At 34.9% G+C, this 21409-nt stretch overlaps 1 protein-coding gene across 6 annotated transcripts in view; it reads left to right on the top strand.

The window, feature by feature from the left end:
• LOC106873188 (uncharacterized) overlaps positions 1-21409 on the top strand; it is a 713512-nt gene that overhangs the window by 320257 nt on the left and 371846 nt on the right. For 4 of the 6 annotated variants that reach the window (XR_016242634.1, XM_089355369.1, XM_089355370.1 and 1 more), the window contains one exon: positions 20837-20908. The exons of the other annotated variants lie outside the window; for them this stretch is intronic. Coding sequence is in view for 3 of the 4 variants with exons in the window: in XM_089355369.1 (XP_089211495.1) it covers positions 20837-20908 (72 nt within the window). In the remaining variant the exon portion in view is untranslated. The remainder of the gene's footprint in view (positions 1-20836; positions 20909-21409) is intronic. 6 annotated transcript variants of the gene reach the window in all.

Genomic DNA, 21409 nt, shown 5'->3' with positions numbered 1-21409 from the left:
TTTGAAGGTAGTCATTAAACAATGCCTTTTACACCCCAAAAGACTGAGGCCATCATCTTCCCTGCATATGAAACGACCTTGCTTTCTTTGGAGTAGGGGGTTATTTCCACTGAAGGATTGTATCTTAGTCCCTGGCTCAAAGTCGTGAACCCAACACTCATCCTGGTTTAGTAAACGTTCAAGGAAACCAACTGTATCTGCCTGAAATAATGTCAAATTTTCCCGTGATGTGATCAGCCTTGTGCGCTTTTGATAAGGTCCCAGAAGTCATGGCACCCACCGACCTGAAATCTTCGTTATGCCAAGTTCATTGTGCAGAGTATTCGCAACTCTCTTAGAGGAATAGCTAACAGCCTTGGCTATTTGATTTATTGTCAATCGCCTGTCATCCATCATCATGTGATTAACACGATCAATGTTTTCCATAGTTGTGGGCGATTCAGAAGCTATGACCTTGGTTCATTTTCAACACTCTCCCTTCTCCTACTAAATTCAGCTGAACACTTTTGCACTGTTGACAAAACTTCAGTGTCATCCCCTAATGTAGCAACCATGTCAGCATGAAGGTCCTTGGGGTCAAACCTTCTTCTGTAGGTACTTGATAACACCACGATGCCAAATTTTGTCCATTTTCAAAAAATTTCACCACAATGTACTTTTGAAATCTTTTTTGAGCAGTTAGATATCAATGTAGTTGGAAATAAACAATGCAGGTATTAATTAGAATGGGTTGAAATTAATGCAAGCAAGATCTCACAGCTGTAGCGTCACTCCTTTATGGTCAGCCTATAAACATTTCCACTCATCCTCGAACAGAATGATTGATTGAGGATGGCACCTGGTTGAGGATAGGGAATTTTTGGTCAGTTCTCCGCTACGTTCATGTATTAAAGTTATGTGATAGATGCGTGTGACGCTCACATCAAAACTTTCGTCCAATAGATATCATGTGAAAATTAGAACAATAGCTTTGGAGGCCCTAATTTTGGTCTGGTAAATGTGTCAAGTACCTGTAGAGAGATTTTAATGTTGTATATACAACTTTGATAAATGATTCATTCTTTCTTAGAATTATCTTTCGAATGTTGACAGTGTATTAATATGTAAAAATCTCAGTGTTTTCAACTTATTTTATTTCATTTATCAACTACTTAAATGGATTAGTAACTATTGTTTCTTAACACCTACACACACACATATATTTATATATGTACGTATGTATGTATGTATGTATGTATGTATGTATGTATGTATATATATATATATATATATATATATATATATATATATATATATATATATATATGCATGTATATATTTCTAGCGAGACAGACCGTAGCATAAACAGATGCACACACACACACACACAGATATATATATGTATGAGTGCGCATGTGAGTGTGTGCATGCATATAGGCATACACATACATGGTTATGAATATATGTACATAAATATACAGATAAATACGTAGATAAATATATGCATTTATGTAACGTATATAGAAATGTATATACATATATGATATGTCGTGATATATATTCATACGTACATATATACGACTTAAAATAACATGTGGAATGAAAAGTTAAGTTGAAAACACACCACATAATCCGCTGTTGCCATATACAGAGATCGTATAGATTTGTGTGTGTGAGTGCATGTAGTTGAGTGTATGTGTGTGTGCATGAGAGAGAGAGAGAGAGAGAGAGAGAGAGAGAGAGATTAGGAACATATATATTTAGTTCACTTGTCTTTGATAAGTTTTTCTTCGCAAGTACAAATGAACTTTTGTGCAATGACTGTGAGATTAAGATTAAAGAAATATATATATGTATTGGTGGATCATTTTCATCGTTCGACATTTATATATATATATATATATATATATATATACAGATATATAGGATATTATTTATTATAAATTATTTGTATACTTCATTATCTTATTTTATTCAATCGTCACTAATTTAATTAATTATTATATTATTTTTAATTCTGCTCCTTACTTCGGCTTATTCTGAGTTCAAATTTCTCCGAGATCCATTTTACCCTCCCATTCCTTCGGGGGACGATAAAATATGCACCAGCTAAACTCTTAGGCCAATGTCATCGACTTATGCCCCCCACTCCCCCAATTGCTGGACTTGAACCAAAATTTGAAACCAATATTGTCTTTGTCGTGGTTTATGCAAACGTGGCAGTGTGGTAAGTTTTTTGCTTCTCATCCACAGTTTCTGTCAGTTTGGGCATAGTGATACTATGCTATGAACCGTTGATAGTAGTAATGTTGTTAATATTGCCTCGTTGGTAAGTGCATTTGAATGTACCTGGTTGTGTGGGGTTGGGTGCTACAGGACTTCTTACTAAGGGGGTTCCGAGTTTCCTACCTTTTTTGAAGGAGAGGAGAAGTGATGCAGGGAGGCTTTGAACGGTTGTCAGAAATTAAAATTCGGGTGTTGCGAGTGAGTTTATCTGTCAATGAAAGGACAGATGGATGAAAGGTTAGAGAGAGTTGAATACGATCTGGAGGCGCGAGTAAAGAGAATAAGACAAAAATGACGCAGTCGATGGCCTGGATCCAGAAGAGGTTAAGAATTATCGAATTGCTTGTCATTGGGATGCGAAATCCCAAACAATACTGCAGAGACGGCTAGAGCGAAGGAAACGAGAGAAAGGTATAGTTTTAGTGCATAGTGTGTTTGGATTGAGAAGAAAGGTACTTGAAAGGTATTTGTCAAAATTCTATCTATTTATTTGTGCAGCTGAAGATGGCACTACATTTAAATTGATGTAATAATTGCATTTTCCAATTAAATAGAGCCACTTGAAACGGTCGTATTGCATCACTACTTTATGTCCTGTTGCTTATTTTGATTATATATATATATATTTATGTATGTATGTATGTATGCATATATGTATCAAGGTTAAGGGTTGCAAACGAATAAATATATATTGAAAAAATAAGAGGGAAATGCTTACAGAACATTATCAAAGAAAACAGAAAAGAAAAAGAAAAGAGTTGGTGTGTTAAAAATATGCATAGTCTTTCTGTTTTCTGATCTTGAAATTCTCCAAGCAATTTTTTTTCATACTTGTCCATTTTATATATGCGCGCGCGTGTATGAGTGAGTGTACATATGTCAGTGTACATATTCACACATGCGTAGCTGTATATATGTATGTTTATGTTTGTATATATACTTATATATATATATATGTAAATATACATATGTATGTGTGTGTATGTGCGTACGTACACACACACACACACATACTCACACACACACACACACACACACACACACACACACACACACACACACACACACACACACACACACACACACACACACACACACACACATATATACATATATATATATATATATATATATATATATATATATATATATAATGACCAAACCACACATTTTCACTTAAACTCAAAGGTGAAAGTGGGCAAATTAATAAAAATCCTAAAGCCCCGTACTAATAGCGAAAATAATCAAAACTGTTCGACTATTTTCGTCTTTGGTACGGGGTTTTAGGATGTTTATTCTTTTGCCCACTTTCACATTTGTGCTTAAGTCAAAATTCGTGGTTTGGCCATTTTGACTGCCATGTTAGTACTCTTAATTATCAACTGATGATTTTTTTTACCGTTATCGAGTTTTTTTACGAATGCTAAGCCACTGATATTATTATAGACAATAATATCCTCATATATATTTAAATATATATATATATATATATATATATATATATATATATATATATATAAATATATACTCACAAGCACACACTGACTCGCACCTGTGTGTTCGTGTGTCCGTGTGCGTGTGAGTGCGTGTGCATAAATGAATTTGTCAACGAAACCTTAATAGGATTCTAAATGATGCTGTCATATCAAACAATTCATTCAATCACTTGTGACATTGTATATTAAATAATTGTGTCTGCTATTTAATTTATATCTCTCATAAATGTCGACAAGAATCAGTAACTACATCATAAATCGAGGGCAGAATTTATCACATAATAGTAAGCTATACATACGTATGTGTATGTACATATTCATACGTAACCATGAATTCATGCGTGTATCTATCTACGCGCATGGATGCATGTATTTATATAAAAACACTCACACACATACACACACACATATATGCATAATTACATATACATTTACGTATACATATACGTATTGTTGTGATTTTGATGGATGTGAACATGTTAGGTGGAACGTTGTATGACTCTACATAGCAGTTGAATATGTTCATTTATTTAACATTTATCAAGTGGACTATTCCTTTGTCAAGTGTATTGGCTTGTGCCAGATGTATATATAAATTACTCGTTTTAAAGAGTATTAACTTTTTCTTCTAGTACACTTGTAAGTAAAAGCTAAAGTTGACGGTTCAGGATTAGAACTGACGGTTTACTAATATATTGGTACAAACATACGTACGTACTTAATTACTTGCATACATACTTATATACATAGACATTTACTGTTTACTACACTAATTTGGTTCACTAGACGTATATAATATGTATATAAATGCATGTGAGTTTCCGTATGTGTCTTTTCATAGATAGATAGATAGATAGATAGATAGATAGATAGATAGATAGATAGATACAAATAAAATTTACAACTCATCTCTTCTAGATTGTTTGTACTTTCTATCAGGACTTTAAATATGGCTGCCATTCCAATTTATTCAACCAGTAACAGGTGACATTATATATTAATGATCATAGCATTGATTAATTCATTGTTTATTCCGCATTTCTGTATTCATCACAGATGTGTCACTCCTTTCTTCCTTTCTTTTTTCTTTCTTTCTTTTTTCTTTCTTTCTTTATTTAATTACACGTTTGACCTACTTTATATACTCAGTAGCGATGAAGCTACTGGGAAATTTTCAAAATGGCTTTATTACTGGTTCGTTTCTCTGTTGAAAATACACACACACACACACACACACACACACACACACATTGTGCTTTAGCGGTGAAGAATTTACCATGTGATCTCGTGTCAGTTCCTTCAGCGAGACCTTCCTCGAGACCGAATAATACCCTGTAAATGGATTTAGCAAATATAAACTGTTGAATTCTGTCATGCGTGTGTGTGTGTGTGTGTGTGTGTGTGTGTGTGTGTGTGTGTGTGTGTGTGTGTGTGTGTGAAGAAAGATCGAAAGTGAACGTGTAAGCAATTAGTGAAAAACGATAAATAAAGAGATCCTCTCATCGGCCACGGAGACCAGATTCATTATAGTTTTAGCATGTTTAAATTCTAAAGACTTTACATTCCATTGTACTACTAGTTTCGCCAATGAGGTGATGGACAAACAAGGACTAAACATGGAACACAAAACTACGGACCGAAACTGTTAACCAATTAATAATTGAGGTGAAAATATAAATAAGCACTTACTATGTATGAATAAATCTGTATACAGAAGAACATGTGGTATTCTTTCGATGAGATACGGGGAAAACAACACTCACCGTGTAGTAGAGCGAAAGGAAAAAGGAGACTAAGGTCTTGTATGGAAGTAGAAAAGGATAAAATTGCAAAGCATCTGACTTAACGAAACAATCAATCGAAAAAACAGAATAGAAGTGAAAATTTTGGTATAAATTTTGGTGGAGGTGAGGTGGCTCAGTTTGAGCGAGGGAAATTAATTAGTGTGAGAGCGAGCATATAAGGGCCCAAAAACAAAGGGACAGCAAGAAAACATCGAGAGTGGAAGAAAATTAGTATCAATTATAGAAATTTTTAAAAGCAGTATATATGTATCTATGTATGTAGATATGTAGGCAAGTCGCTAAGTAGGTAGGCAGATAGGTAGGTAGTTAGGTAGGTATTGTGAATCTTTGTAATTGAGCTTCTTCCCTAGCCACCTGACAACCGGCGTTGGTTTGTTTAAGTCCCCGTAATAGAGCGGCTAGGCAAAAGTGATCGAAGGAATAAATACTAGACTTAGAAATACGTACTAGAATCGATTCGTTCGATCCTACGACGTATTCTGCTAAGAGTGCGCCATTGTAGCCAAAATTCAATGCCTCAGACGTAAAAGAGGATATGTATGTGTGTGTGTGTATGTGTGTGTGTGTGGGGGGGGGGGGGGATATATGTATTTGTTTTATACTGGTAGCCATTACGAACACACCTATATCATAATATTCATTTTGGTTTTCTTTTGTAATAGCGTTAAATCTAAGCGGTTCATAAATCACCTAAGGGATCTGCGGAAGATTCCTAGTTCGATAGAAGTCCTGTGCTTTGGGGTTATATATATATATATATATATATATATATATATATATATATATATATATATATATATATATTTCTGAGGACTTCAAGCGAATGCTTGATCCAAGCAACTGTATACCTACCTTTACTTGCGGCTCTATATGTAAGTTTACGGAAAATGTTATCTTACTTCTACTTATCGTATTTCTACAACCTGGTCAAAAACGCTACGTAGCTGTTTCTGATGCGGAGAATACGCAGTCAATTATTGTCGGTGGCTACATGATAAATTCACTGTAAAATTTGTTGATATTTAGCAGTATACATTATTATTATAAGCAAATTACACTAACGTCATATGATGTACGACAAAATTGTTAATAGAACTGGTCTTCTTCACTGGACACGTTATGAAAATGTGTATACAGATAATTTTACATTTACCTTTTATAAAGTCTTAGTATGCTTCGCTGGTTATTATAGGATGAAAGCAATTAATAAATTATTACCTCGAAATAACACCCAAATATATATTGTATAAAGTTTTATTGCAAAATGTATTGTATCTTAGTTTGATTTGAATATAGGTTTTTGCAGTAATTTTCGTACGTTTGTCATTCAATTTGATAATGGGGTCATTCAAAGTCACGAAACAAATTAGCACCATGAAGTTAGTCAGTCAAATTCGTTTTTCGATCATTCAATTTTGCTCTTCGGTCAAAGAATTTGGCATTTGCATCATTCAAATTAAAATGCCCGTCGGAATGCGAGGAAGCGTCAAATTCGCACGTGAGCATTCGCGTTCTGAATAAGTTTATTCAATCTAGCACTAATTTTACATGTGTGTTTTTCCGGATCTTTCTGAATTGACGGGCGCCACTTGTTTTCTAAACGAAACACTTTCAAACTTGGGATACTGGTAGAATGTGTCGTATAAAACATATTTTTCTCTTAGCCTTCTTAACAAAACTTTCTATATTGCAAGTTATTTCATGTTAAAGTTGTCGTATTTCTGTAATTTCAACCAATCACTGAAGTCTATTTAGCTGAATACAGTTACTGCTGTTTTTGTAAATAATAATTTTTGCCGGTGTCAAGATCGTTATTCCCTAGTAATTATATTGTTATTCCCTAATAAGGGTTTAGGGATTTAGGGTTAGGGTTCGTGTTTTAGAGTTAGGGTTAGGGTTAGGGTTATGAGTTAGGTTATGGCAAAAATAATCATAACCCTAACCCTAACCCTAACACTAAATCAAAAACCCGAACCCTAACCCTAAATCCCTAAAGCTAAAACCAGTACAACCGCACGTATAATGTTATAAATAACAGTACTGCCGATATTGGTGTTGACAAACAACGGCATTAATTTTATTCAAGGGAAAAGATCCTATTACACCGCACAAAGTTTTGTTTACATTCCATAGCAGTAATTGTTTTCACCTCAACAGACGTGAGTGATTGGTTGAAATTACCGAAATACGACAATGTTTTACATGAAATAACTTCGAATACAAAAATTGTTATCTGTTTTATAACACAAAATATACAAGTATACGAAGTTTGAAAGTGTTTCGATAGAAAGCACACTAAATATAACATAGATAAAAAGTGGTGCCCGTCAATTCAGAAAGATCCGTTTTTACTCACATTCTAAGAAGTGTATGTTAAAAATGACAAAGTTAAATGACATGTTTTGTCATGCAAATTTTATTATGTTGTTATAGCTTCAAGGAAGGAATAATTTCCGTGATTCTTCTGTTCACGAAAGTTTTTCCCCCCGCAACATTGTTCTTTGGTCTGTATTTACTTGGCAGTTTATTTGGAGGTGAGCGTTTTTGCTGACTGTTGAATTGTTTGTTATTTATTATTGTTGAAGAGATTGTTATTGCTTCTTTGAAAGCAATTTGTTTTTGATTCCCGCGCGCGAGAGGGAATTAGTATTATTGCTGTTAAAATATATTTGCTGTGCGCCGTTGAAGCCTACAAATTTTGAAGTTTTTTCTTACGGTGTTTGGCCGTCTTGGATTATCATGGAATCTTTGAATACCCCAGAATTGTCACCAGTGTCTGTAGAGAATTTCCCAAGGAAAAGTGTAAACCAGAAGAATTGTGTACCAAGTACATCAACAAGTGTGTCGCTTGTCACTCCCGATAAAAGTAAATGCGACCACACATTCATGCCGAGCTCCTAGCTGATGCCGACCCACGGATCAGTTTGAAACTCCTGCCTCCCTACTCGCCGTTTCTTAATTGTACCGAAATAGCGCATTATGCCTTTAATGTGGCTGTCAAGTGGGATCTCCCTCGAGCTGGCTTTCAACAAAAGGTTAGCGACTAGGCAGCTGCAGAAGAAGCTGGCATGACCGTGGAAGAACGGTGAGCACATGTCATACAACAGGTCGCAAGGCGTAACGTCGACGCTATTACACCAGAAAATTGTGCTCGTTGATATAGACACACCCAGATCTATCTCCCGAGATGCCTCGACCACTTAAATCCTCTCAAACGAACTCTCCTTATCAAGACTGTAAATCAATAATTATTTTAGTGTAGATAACACCCTTTCCTCGATGAAAGAAAAACGCAAAATCTAAGAAATAAACTTTCCCAACATGCAAAAGAAGAATACATATCACAACATAATGTATTCAAAATCCAAGAAAATGAGCATTTGTTGTAATTGCGAGTTTCTTTAAAAAGATTGAAAAGGCTGGAATGCGATTTCATGAAATCTTCAATAATAAATGCATGTACCTATGCAAAAATAAAGAATACATAGAAAAGACATGAACACGATAGCGTACTTAAAGCATAAACAATGGATGAAAACACATAATTATGATAACAATGATCATGAGATAAAGCCAAAACAGCTATCGTACTAATTTGATTGCTCGAAGTGTTAAATAGATTGTTCCGAAACAAATTTGAATGCTTAAAAAGACGCTTTCTCGCATTCCAACTAATTTCAGTGCCCTCGACGGGAATTTTAATTTGAATGATATAAATGCGAATTTGAACGACTAATTTCATGGCGCTAATTTTTTTTTCTTTTTTTTTTTGCGTCTTTGAATGACCTGATTATCAAATTGAACGACAAACGTACAAAAATGACAGCAAAAACTTATATTACCTCAAAGGCTGGAATTAACTCATTAAGTCTCACTATCCTATAAATAGGACACGAAATGATAACCTTAAATAAGCTATATCACCTTGTCTCAGTGTCCTATTTATAGGACACCGAGTATTTCCATTTCTTCTTGAAGTAAAGGAGTTTTAATAATTATTTTAATTATTTTAACCTATTTTCAATCATCTGTAAAAATTTAGAAGTAATATTCAGAAATTTAAGTACTCTGGGACTTAATGGGTTAAGCAATTTTTGTACTAAATGAGTGTTGAATACAATTTTACATCAGGTCAGCAATATCTATTATTACAAAGCAAATCTTTAAGCAATATATTTAGAAGTTAAAAGTAATTAATTAATTAAATGCTTACTCAGCAGCATTTCTGCATCGTTACACTTCATTAGATTCTAATACCGAAGCCGCCGTGCATAATTTACAAAGAACTGTCGTTCTTGTGCTTAAACAACAAATAACATTTTCTTAATATGTGCAAAGCTTTATCAAGCAGAAATTTATTAATTAGAACTAAACTAAGCAGAAATAATTTTTTAAAAATGTATTTACAATTATATCTAGCACTTTCATGTATACTCAGACATGAGAAAACCTTGCTCCGGAAACTGTTTCACGTGAGAATTTCTCGTTATAGACAATGTGTATGAAAAACACACCACTGGACTATGAATGAGGTCATCGGGCCGTTGTCATCGTTTTTAGCATGAATAACAGATCCAGTGTCTGTTGCTGATAGTTCATAGCGATGCAGAAATAGGTGCCCTACGGTCCGATAACATTATTAATGGTTCAGTGATAAGCAGTTTCTTACTCATTGTCCATAAAGAGAATATACGTCCCGAAGCAGTCTCCCGGAGTAGTTTCTGAACATGTTAAATATAATTGTACATACCTACATTTTAACAGTTTTATGTTTAACACATTACGTATTTATTATTTTTAGACTATGTTACGAATAGAATTGTAATACTCTTCACTATGATGCATATTTCTTAGTGTTATCTTTATTGATGTTACATTGTGCATACAATTTAACTAAAATATTAATCAATATATTACAAGTACATGAGCTGAGAAATATTTGAAAACAGAAACTCAGAAAATACTTCCTTTTGAATTAAACAAAAAACACTTTATTAACGCTTCATCATTTTATGAAGCTGTCCGTGATCATCGCAATAGCTTTTGAAAACAAACTTCGCAACCATTAGATTCATTGTCGTTCCAAGAGTCCTTTTGTGATAAATCTCTCTATAACATTTAAGAGTTTACATGGGGTACAAATACATTAATGCAAAACTTTTTTCTAACTGGGTATCTTTTTATAAAATACTAGCAGAGATACCCAGCGTTGCTCAGGATGAAAATGGCCTAGTTTGTATATATATATTGGCGACAAAACATTTGTGGAGTAAATGATAGGCTAATTCGACTAAGCGACATGTCATGCTTCTGTTTGGAGTATTCTAGGCCCTAACTTGTCATTGAAATTAGGGGTGGTTGGTATGTGATTTTTTAAAGCACCGAAAAGCTGTCAGTGTTTGTGGAAGTCGTCTGAAGTTTTGATACCTCCTTCGGGTCTGTTGTCCTACATCACTCACAATCTAAATTTTGAGGAAGTGCATTCGGTCATTTGTGGGTAAAAGGGAAGCAATGAGGTGATAGACTTGCCCTTGAACTTTGAACGTTGGCGTAAATCCATGTTCAACTATCGCCTCAGATGCACCAATCGATGTTATTTGAAATGCAGATTTGTATTGTCTGAAATTGTTCAGAAAATTCTTTTACTGGATAGAAGTGCTTTCCAGAAGATCTATACATGGCAGTGCTGGCAATCTTACCTTACCACCTGAGTAGCGCATGCCATTAGTTTCATTTGGAAATTTTGGGAAAGTATCTTCTCCCTTCTGTATTGAGACTCCATCTGATGTGCGGCAGTATGCCTTTGCTGAGCTTGAGAGAGTTCCATTTCCTTTCTCTCTTGAGACTCCATTTGACGTACTGCAGCATGCGTTTGCTGATCTTGAGAAAGTCCCATCTCCTTTCTCTCTTGAGACTCTCACCTTTGGTTTTTCACAATCCTTCTTGCTTTATAGTTGTTTCTGGAGAGATTACAACTTTTCTTTGGTGGCATCTTTCAATATTGCAAACAAAAAATTATGTATGAACATAGAAAAAATTATACATTAATCTCTATTTTTGTAAGCAGTTGTATGTATGGAGTATAAACAATATTATAGTCTTATCAAAAGTGAAATAATAAAAGTAAAGCAATTATTGAAAGAATAAAGGTGAAACGATTAGTGAAAGAATATAAGTGAAACAATACTATAGTGTTATCAAAAGTGAAACGATATTATAACACTGAAAAAAATCACAAAGGTCCTATATGGGCCTTCTCCGAATAATATAAAACCTTCACGCCAAATTTGGTATTATGCCGCCAAAAAAAATCGGAAGGGCCGTATGGTCGGAGCTATACCCTCCTATATGGGCAAGGGCCAAAGTTTGACAACCCCTCCCCCAGAACCTTCCCCGGCTACTGAAAAATCTTCATGCCAATTTTGGTACAGATTGATCCAGCAGTTTGGCCGTGCAGAAAAGAAGCACACACACACACAGTGAATTTTATAATATATCAGATACCAACGTTATAGTTCTTTACTTGAGTTGACATAGGATATAAATCATGCAATGCATAGTTTACGTTTTTCTAAAGATGTTTCCTTTTTAACAAAAAAAATGCCAATATTATGTCTCTTTGCTAGAGCTTATATTGGGAGTACATTAAGTATTGTATAACATTTTTCTAACTGGGTTTGTTTTTTTATAAAGATAACACATTTATTTGTCAATATTTGATGAAAGTTTCCTTTTCTTATTTGTGGTAAGAACAACTGTGAAAGCAAGGCAACGATAGAGCTTCAACCCGGTTGTTATATATACTACAAATATTAGTGTAACAGTGGAGGAGCAATAGCCCAGTGGTTAGGGCAGGGGACTCGCGGTCATAGGATCGCGGTTTCGATTCCCAGACCGGGCATTGTGAGTGTTTATTGAGCGAAAACACGTAAAGCTCCCTCTTTCTGTTGTGCCTGTAATTCAAAGGGTCAGCCTTGTCACACTGTGTCACGCTGAATATCCCCGAGAACTACGTTAAGGGTACACGTGTCTGTGGAGTACTCAGCCACTTGCACGTTATCATGATTATCACTCCAATCCTTTTCATCAACATCATAAGCATCATTAATGCCATCATTTTCTTCAACACATAAAATACGTGAAATTTGGTTACAATTATTTTCGTTTCTTGATTGCCCTCTTTCTGTCACACTGGATGAAGAGACCAGAGGCTGTCATGACAAAGATAAAAGAGAGAGAGTGAGAGAGCGAAAGAGAGGGAGCGAAGTATTATAAAATAGTAGATTAAATAAATACATAAGTGAAATATTGACAGTGGGAGTCAGTGGCTTGTAAGACATAAGTAAACATGAGAAAGGGTGACAGGAAGAGATGGAGCAAGAGGGAGGAAAGATACAAAATCGAAACATAAATGTCTACAAGAGAGAGAGAGAGAGAGAGAGAGACAGAGAGAGAGAGAAAGAGAGAGAGAGAAAAAGCGAGAGGGAGAGAGAGAGAGAGAGAAAAAAAGAGAGAGAGAGATAAAAAGAGAGAGAGAGAAAAAAGAGAGAGAGAAGTAAAGGGGAAATGTGATAAGGTTAGTGGTATATAAAATGAGTGAATGATGAAGAAAATGAAAGAAATACGAAGAGACAGAAATTCGTGTATGACATAGTGAGTAGGGGATACTGAAAAATGAAAAAAATATGAATTGAATACGTGTTTGATTGAGAGAAAAATACTGGAAAATATACAATTGATAAAAAAAAGACGAGAAAAATAATGAAGTGTTTACATTTATAGAACAACGTCTTATTGCAAATAATGAGTAGAATGTGCAGATATACAATCGAATATTTGCTTATATATATACATACATACATAAATACACATACATATATATTTATATATCTGTGTGTGCATATATATATGTGTGTGTGTAAACAAGAGAGACTGGATTGAGCGAATGTGCTTTTTTGCTTAATATTACAACTGTTTCATTTCCACTTTACAGAAGATGTTTACCAAAATATTATTATATAATATATTAAACACATTAAATATATTACATTACATCAGGATTATTTCAGCAACACTGACAAGTGAAGACTGCTCAGGTATGAACACAAAGAGTTTGCTAAATCAAACTACATTCCGCATAATGTATACCTCTCGTTGATTCTGTTAAATTCTATTAGATTCACTTCGTTAGCATAACACAGATATCATTAAATCTTACACCACAATTACTGGTTAGGTAGTCAATAACATGGATGAATGAAGAAAATAAATTATTAGAACAAAACAGTAAAAAAAAACTATACAGATAAACCATGTCATTCAACTTATCTCTGTGTATACACATTTCCTACTACCAGGGATCAGTAGACTGTCTCAAAAGAGACCAGTCTATTTTCCTCTTCAACTGCTGTCCACAACGAAAAATAGATTCAAAGCTGGCATACTTCTTTATTACCATGCAGTCCGTGTTGTTGGCACTCCGTCGCTTACGACGTCGAGGGTTTCAGTTGATCCGATCAACGGAACAGCCTGCTCGTGAAATTAACGTGCAACTGGCTGAGGAGCACTCCACAGACACGTGTACCCTTAGCGTAGTTCTCGGGGTTATTCAGCGTGACACAGTGTGACAAGGCTGACCCTTTGAATTACAGGCACAACAGAAACAGGAAGTAAGAGTAAGTTGTGGTGGAAGAGTACAGCAAGGTTCGCCACCATCCCCTGCCGGAGTCTCGTGGAGCTTTAGGTGTTTTCGCTCAATAAATACTCACAACGCCTGGTCTGGGAATCGAAATCGCGATCCTATGACCGCGAGTCCGCTGCTTTAACCACGCAGTCCGTATATTAACATTATATTTATGTACTGAAAACATAAGTCATTAAATTAAAACTAGAAAAAAATAAAATTAGGAATCACTTTTCTATTTCGTTATAATTTATATGCAGATATTTAAGACGGTGGACTATCAGAATCGATACCGCGCAGGACAAAATGCTTAGCAACATTTGGTCTGTCTTTACGTTCTGAGTTCAAAATTCCGCCGGTGTGGACTTCGGTATTCATCCTTTTGGGGTACAATAAAATAAGTATCAGTTGAGTACTGGGGTCGATTTAATCGACTTAACCCCTCCCTCAAAACTTTTGGCCTTGAAGAACCAATATTCATATGTTCATATTTAAGGCGGTAAGCTGGCAGAATCTTTAACTTTCTGTGCCAAAATGCTTGACGGCATTTCGTCCGTCTTTATGTTCTGAGCTCAGATGCCGCCGGGGTCGACTTTACCTTTCATTATTTCAGAGTTGATAAAATAGATACCAGTTGCGCACTGGTGTCGATCTTATCGATTTAACCCCTCTCCCGAAATCGCTGGCCTTGTACCAAAATCTGAAACCAACATTTATATGTTCTTATATATGTATGTATATGTATGTACACCGCACACTTATTTTTTTTTTATTTCGAATGAGGTCTTAAGTTTTCCTTTGCTATAGGACTAGTTATATGAACTTTGTTATTCAAGGTTCCCTTTTCTGCCTACACCCATCAGTTTTTTTTTTTGTTTTTTTTTGTTATCATTTACACAATTATTCTCTACGTTACTGAGAGAACTTCAGTTGTTTCGACACAAAACATTGTTTATCAATTGTCTATTTTTATTCATCCAATCATGTCCCCCGATTCTTCACTGTGACGTTTTCCTACTTCCACATCGTTTATCATGTAGCCTATACCTATTCAGTTAATCGTGTAGCATTTTATTGACTCTGTCAGTTGATATCTTTTATACATTGACTCATTTTATAGAGTTATTCTTTTTCACCACGCAGCGTTTGTCCCATACGGTACACTATTTACTATTCCATTTATAATAGAGCGTAAATGAATGGAGTTTTATGTTCACATATCTTAAATTTTCGTTGAGTTTCATAATTATGAAGTAGTGAGTTCGATTCCCGGACCGGCCTGTGTGTTCTGTTCTTGTGCAAGACACTTTATTTCACGTTGCACAAGTTCACTCAGCTGTAGAAATGAGTTGCAACGTCACTGGTGCCAAGCTGAATCGGCTTTTGTCCTTTCCTTGGATAACAACGGTGACGTGGAGAGAAGTTGTTGGTATGCATGGGTGATTGCTGATCTTCCGTAAACAACCTTGCCCGGGCTTGTGCTTCGGAGGGAAACTTTCTAGGTGAAATCCCGTGGTCATTCATGACTGAAGGTGGTCTTTACCTTTTATGATATGATTCATACAAGCCAGTATCTGTGTTTAGTGGAACATCTAGAAGATTAACCACCCGGTAATTATTTTCCATCATCACCGAGAGTTCGAAATTTTTAGAGAATTAAAAAAATATTTCGTTTGTCTTCCCATTTCTCCATTGCTACGTTTATCTAATATCAAGAGATCGTCATCGCTATATAGGCCTCCTCTTAATCAAGGAACCCAGGACTCCATCTGTCCGTGACCTGTAACAAGCCAGTGGACCCCATTTTTATATCTAAACTATCAATTCTATCGGATCTAGTCCAGAGTTTACTACCATAGTTTTTCAGTGTACTTCATGCAGCTAGAATTATGTCAATATCAGATGTTGACTATTTGATTATTTTACAATTATAATTTGTTTCTTCATTACCCATTTTCTTGACCAGCTGAACTGTGATTGTAGTTAACGATATAATGATCGTTTGTTTGTTGTTTTTTTTTTTATATTGTGTTATGCTAATGAAGTAATTCTAATACAATCAATGTGAAGTACATATTCTATAGAATATGGTTTGATACAGCAAACTTTTTGCGTTCACGCCTAAGTGGACTTCGCTTATTAGTGTTGCTGAAATAATATCAACACAATATAATATATTTAATGCTTTAAATATATTTTGTAATATTTCGGCAACTATCTGCTGAGATTGATGAAACTTAGTGTAAGCAAAAAAGCGTATTTGCTCAATCCAATCTCTCTTGTTTACACTTTATATATATACTCTTCGGATATTCATGTACTTACCCCGATGTATTTTTAGCAATACTATCGGTCTTCGTTGTAAAACTGCACCTGGTAACCAATAAAGCAAACTACAAGGTCTGAATCCAAATTGAATCGATGTGTATGCGTGTGTGTTCTTTCTTTTATTCTTTTACTTGTTTCAATCATTTGACTGCGGCCTAGGACTTATTTCTTTTTAAAGCCTAGTACTTATTCTTTCAGTTTCGTTTGCCAAACCGCTATGTTATGGGAACATAATTGTTTGTGCATTTGTACTTTCGGTTGCCTTAGATAATAAGACACGTTAAGTTGGATGGGAAATCAATCCGTTATAATATACATTTCACTACATTATATCATGCGTGTTAATTTTTGCAGAAAAATAAATTGATCTGTTAGTTTGGGATTTCATAAAACTCTCATTGGGAGATCGCTGACTCATATTCTATCATCAGAACGGATAGTAACATACAGCTCTTAATAGTATGCACCAATTCAAATAGAAAGAAATTAGTCAGTCTGATTTGTGTAAATTTCGGGAGATGTTAACTAATAATATAAACACATTACAGTGAGTATTTGAAGACAGTTTCAAATGTAAGGTAAATCTTATAGCGGGTTTTAAGAAACGCTGAATTTACTAACGCAGCGAAATGTAAACACCAGCAAAAAAGCCGCACATTTACAGAGGATGTCTGCAATCAATTATGTGCTGCTTCGTTATTTACACTATTATTGATTTTGTTTAACTTCCACCATCACTGTACAAACATGATTTAGCAAGCTTATAATCAAGGCCGTTCCGATCATGAGCATACCATTTTGTGGACATTGAAATAAATTATAAAGAGTTGTGTTACAGGATAGAATATGAGTCAGCAATTTCCACCGCAAGTCTAACAAAACACATATATATATATTATAAATTATCATCTTGGAGTTATTCATGCTTTGTATCTAACATTGTAAAAGCTCGAAATGTTAGTAGATAAGGAACGCTCCAAAATGACTTGGGCATTTTATACTTTTTGCCTCAAGTGAGAATTTTTTCCATGCCAAACTTCAGTGAAAATGGCCTTTTCCCAGGTCAATCAATATGTCCCTAACTTATGTGAACTGATCGAAACGATTGTTTATTCAATGTACCCTTCCCTTTAGAAAACGATACAATGGAATTAGAGAATATATGACTGTAACATCTAGTAGATCAAGCGGTCATCTAGAAGCTCCTTGTTAGGTTCGTTACTTTTGTTGAAGTTATGACTGTTAATTCATTTATAGATTCCGAAAAGGAAATGGCAAACACTACAATACTGAGATTGCAAATATTGTCTAACATTTATTTCAATGTTCCATCATGTCTACCATTAGACTAAGCACTATATTGGTCGTTATAGGTATAAGGGTCGGTTGAAAAGTCCATAGGCTGACCAAGAAACTGTCATGGAATGTGACCAAATGAGGTTTATTTTTTAATATTGTCCTCTTTGCGGTCCATATCATTCTTCCATCGGCGCTGCAGTGCTTGGGTCCCATTGTTGAAAAAGCTTTCATCCGCTTGGTTAAAAAATTTTCATAACAGCAGATATGACGTCATCATCACTGCGATATTTGTCCCTGGCTAGGTTCTTTTTTTTTTTCGTGCTAGGGTACAGATGATATATATATACAGAGATTGACCACTGGTTTCGCATTTATAAAGTTGTACAAGCGACTCGTCATAGTCGAAACCAATAGTCACTCCCTTACTGGCCATAACAAATAACCGTCTACATATTACTGCATCTTTTAGAGTGTGCTTCTTTTCGGATATCAACTACTGTCTGACATATATACTGTATATGTGAGTGTGTTTATGTATACACTCACGCACACACACAAACATATATATATATATATATATATTTATATATATATACACATGTATGTTTGTATGTATATATATGTATGTTTTTATTATGTATATATGTGCTTATACTTACATACATATATACATACATGACGTAGATCGCCTCTACCTAAAACGAAAAGGCGGCAGAGGCTTAACACCGATACAAAATGCCTTTGAATGCTGCATCATATCCCTTTGGCAACATCTTTTTGTCAAAGTGCATCCCCTGACCAAGTTTGCATACATGAGGGTGATAACATCATGAGACTTGGAAGGTAGCTCCTTGAACAGCATTACTTGTCCGAAAACCTTAAATACATACCCCAAAATGTTGCACGACTCTTCTGCAACGTCTCGTCAGAGGAAAGGATGAGCGTATATGAGCAGAAGACTATGTATGGATATGTTAGTAGAAAGCAGTCTATCATGGTCCAATTACCGGATTACTAACTTTCACTTGGAAAGAACACGAAATATCAATCAAATACCTGTTATACAAAAGGGATAGAGACGCAAGGAAAGCAGTAAAATGTGACAACTGATGTAGAGTTGACACTGAAGATATCACCCACACTAAAAGCAGTTGTCCGAAAATGCCATCACGGTATTATCTAATGATGAGACATGATGTTTTTACTAAGACACTCTGTAATGAAATCTGCCGGAAGGATAACCCTGAGAACAAAGAAATAAGAACCTACAGTATGGTAGAAACCATAGCCACTCGTAATAAAAATTGAGCACTGGTGGAATGTCTCAGTCGAAACCTCGTTAAATGTAAGCACAACAGAATTGATATAATGATTTGAGATAGAGAAGAGAAACTGTGTACAGTTGTGGAAATTAGTTGACCGACGGATGTTAACATAAAGCTGAAGATCAGTGAAAAGGGAATACCTACGTTGAACTATTGATAAATCTGCGGTTACTCTATCCAGATTACAAGTCTAGGTTTATACCTGAAATTATTGGGGCCTGGGATATGTAACACACTACCTAAATACCAATCTTGGGAAATTAGGCGACTCAAATCTAGAAAGGAGAAATTTGATTCCAAGACTACAGATCCAATCCATCACTGGATCTGTAAAACATCTAAAAATTTTAATATATATATGAGCATTCTATATATACAATTATATGCATGAGAATACAAACATAAAACAAAACATATAAATTTGTACATATGCATACATACGTACATACATACATACATACATACATACATACATACATACATACATACGTATGTACGTACAAAAGTACCTTGTTGTTTATGTTGAAATTCCAATGAAGAAGCCTTGGATCTAGTTTAGAAACCGGCTCTTTTTCTATTGGCAAGAAATCTTAAAATAAAACTGAATAATGACATACTTACATGCATGCAAGCATACATACACATGCACGAAATACACACATGTAGAAATGATTAAACGTCTATCTATCGAAATCTGTTCATTCAATAGCAAGCAAACACCATTGGTAAGAAGCGAATGGAAAAGAATCCAGAAATTTAAGATTAAGAACTATCTAGGTTAGAAGCCTAATTAAATTATACGCTGAGATCTTCAAAGAAATAGAACACATACTAAGGTTGTTAATAAGAAGAATGGAATTCAAAAAGAGGATATTATCTTATTTACTCTTGGTGAATATCGTATAAAAACATTGCAACAACAGATAGATGAAAAAGGATAAACTTACGAAATGGAAATGAATGCAAAAGAGACAATATTAGTTGCATGAAATTGCAGTTTCTCAAAATAAATATGACAGTTGAGGATTAATAAGGCGAACCAATACCAAAGCTAATATATTTGTGATATATGCAACCAGAAAAAGAAATTGGAAATGTGAAGACAATGCCAAAACAAAGACTGAGCTAGACGGAATTTTCTTTTTTTTTAATATCAAATATACTAGCATAAAGAAACATGAATATCCGTTATCAAATTTATTAGGTTTTGAGACTAGAACATGTTGAATACCTTTGAGGATATGCACGAAACCAAGGATGGAATAATAAAAATTGAAACACTGAAGAAAATTTTATCAGATACAATCAACGAAGAAATTTTGGGATTTTTAATATCTACTGATGTTTATGTGTGAGAATATATAGTGTTGATTGCTTATGTTCTAGTCACTCCGAAATTTATTAATTTACTTCTTTTCACTGGAAGTGTGTACACATTAACATGAGGGAGAAAGAGCGAGAGAAAAAACAGACATGATGAAAATGATGATGTCGTAAGAATCATCGAAGATTTGAAGGAGCATTAATCAATGTTAAAATTAAATAGTTTATCATACGAAAAGCACGATAAATCATTGAGAAAATCAAATTAATCTTTGTATATTGTATTTTGTATACTTACCTACTTTTTTGCAGATCACTTGCTACAAACCATATTGAAAAGATTCCACCGTTTGCCTTCTCAAACTTGTCCAATCTGAAATCTCTGTAAGTTGAGTTTTGTTGTCAATATAATCGTATATATTTTTTCAACCTAATTGTGTTCTGCCATTTCATTAGGCTAGCGATAAAAATTCTGTACATATTTATCCATAAATCTCTCCATCAACTTATCTCTCTATCTATCTCTGTCTGTCTGTGTATCTGCCTGTCTCTGTTGCCTGTCCATCAGTAAGTTCATCATTCAAGCTAAGTATGTGCATATGTATTTTTGTTTTATGTGTGTGTGTAAGTGAGAGAGACGGCGGGAGAGAGAGAGAGAGAGAGAGAGAGAGAGTGTGTGTGTGTGTGTGTGTGTGTGTGTGTGTGTGTGTGTGTGTGTGTGTGTGTGTGTGCGTGCGTGTGTGTGAGTGTATGTATAAGCTAACAGTGTGCGTGTGTGTGAGTGTATGTATAAGCTGACTGTGTGCATATAATGCATGCTTATATTCTGGCTGTTTCTACTCCATACTCTACCTTTCACATACTGCCCCAAAGTGATAGACACAG

This window comes from Octopus bimaculoides, chromosome 7 (genome assembly GCF_046866305.1).
Source record: "Octopus bimaculoides isolate indiv1 chromosome 7, ASM4686630v1, whole genome shotgun sequence".
Classification (NCBI taxonomy): Eukaryota; Metazoa; Mollusca; class Cephalopoda; order Octopoda; family Octopodidae; genus Octopus; species Octopus bimaculoides.
The sequence above is the reverse complement of the archived record's forward strand: the minus strand, read 5'-3'. Positions and strand labels throughout refer to the sequence as shown.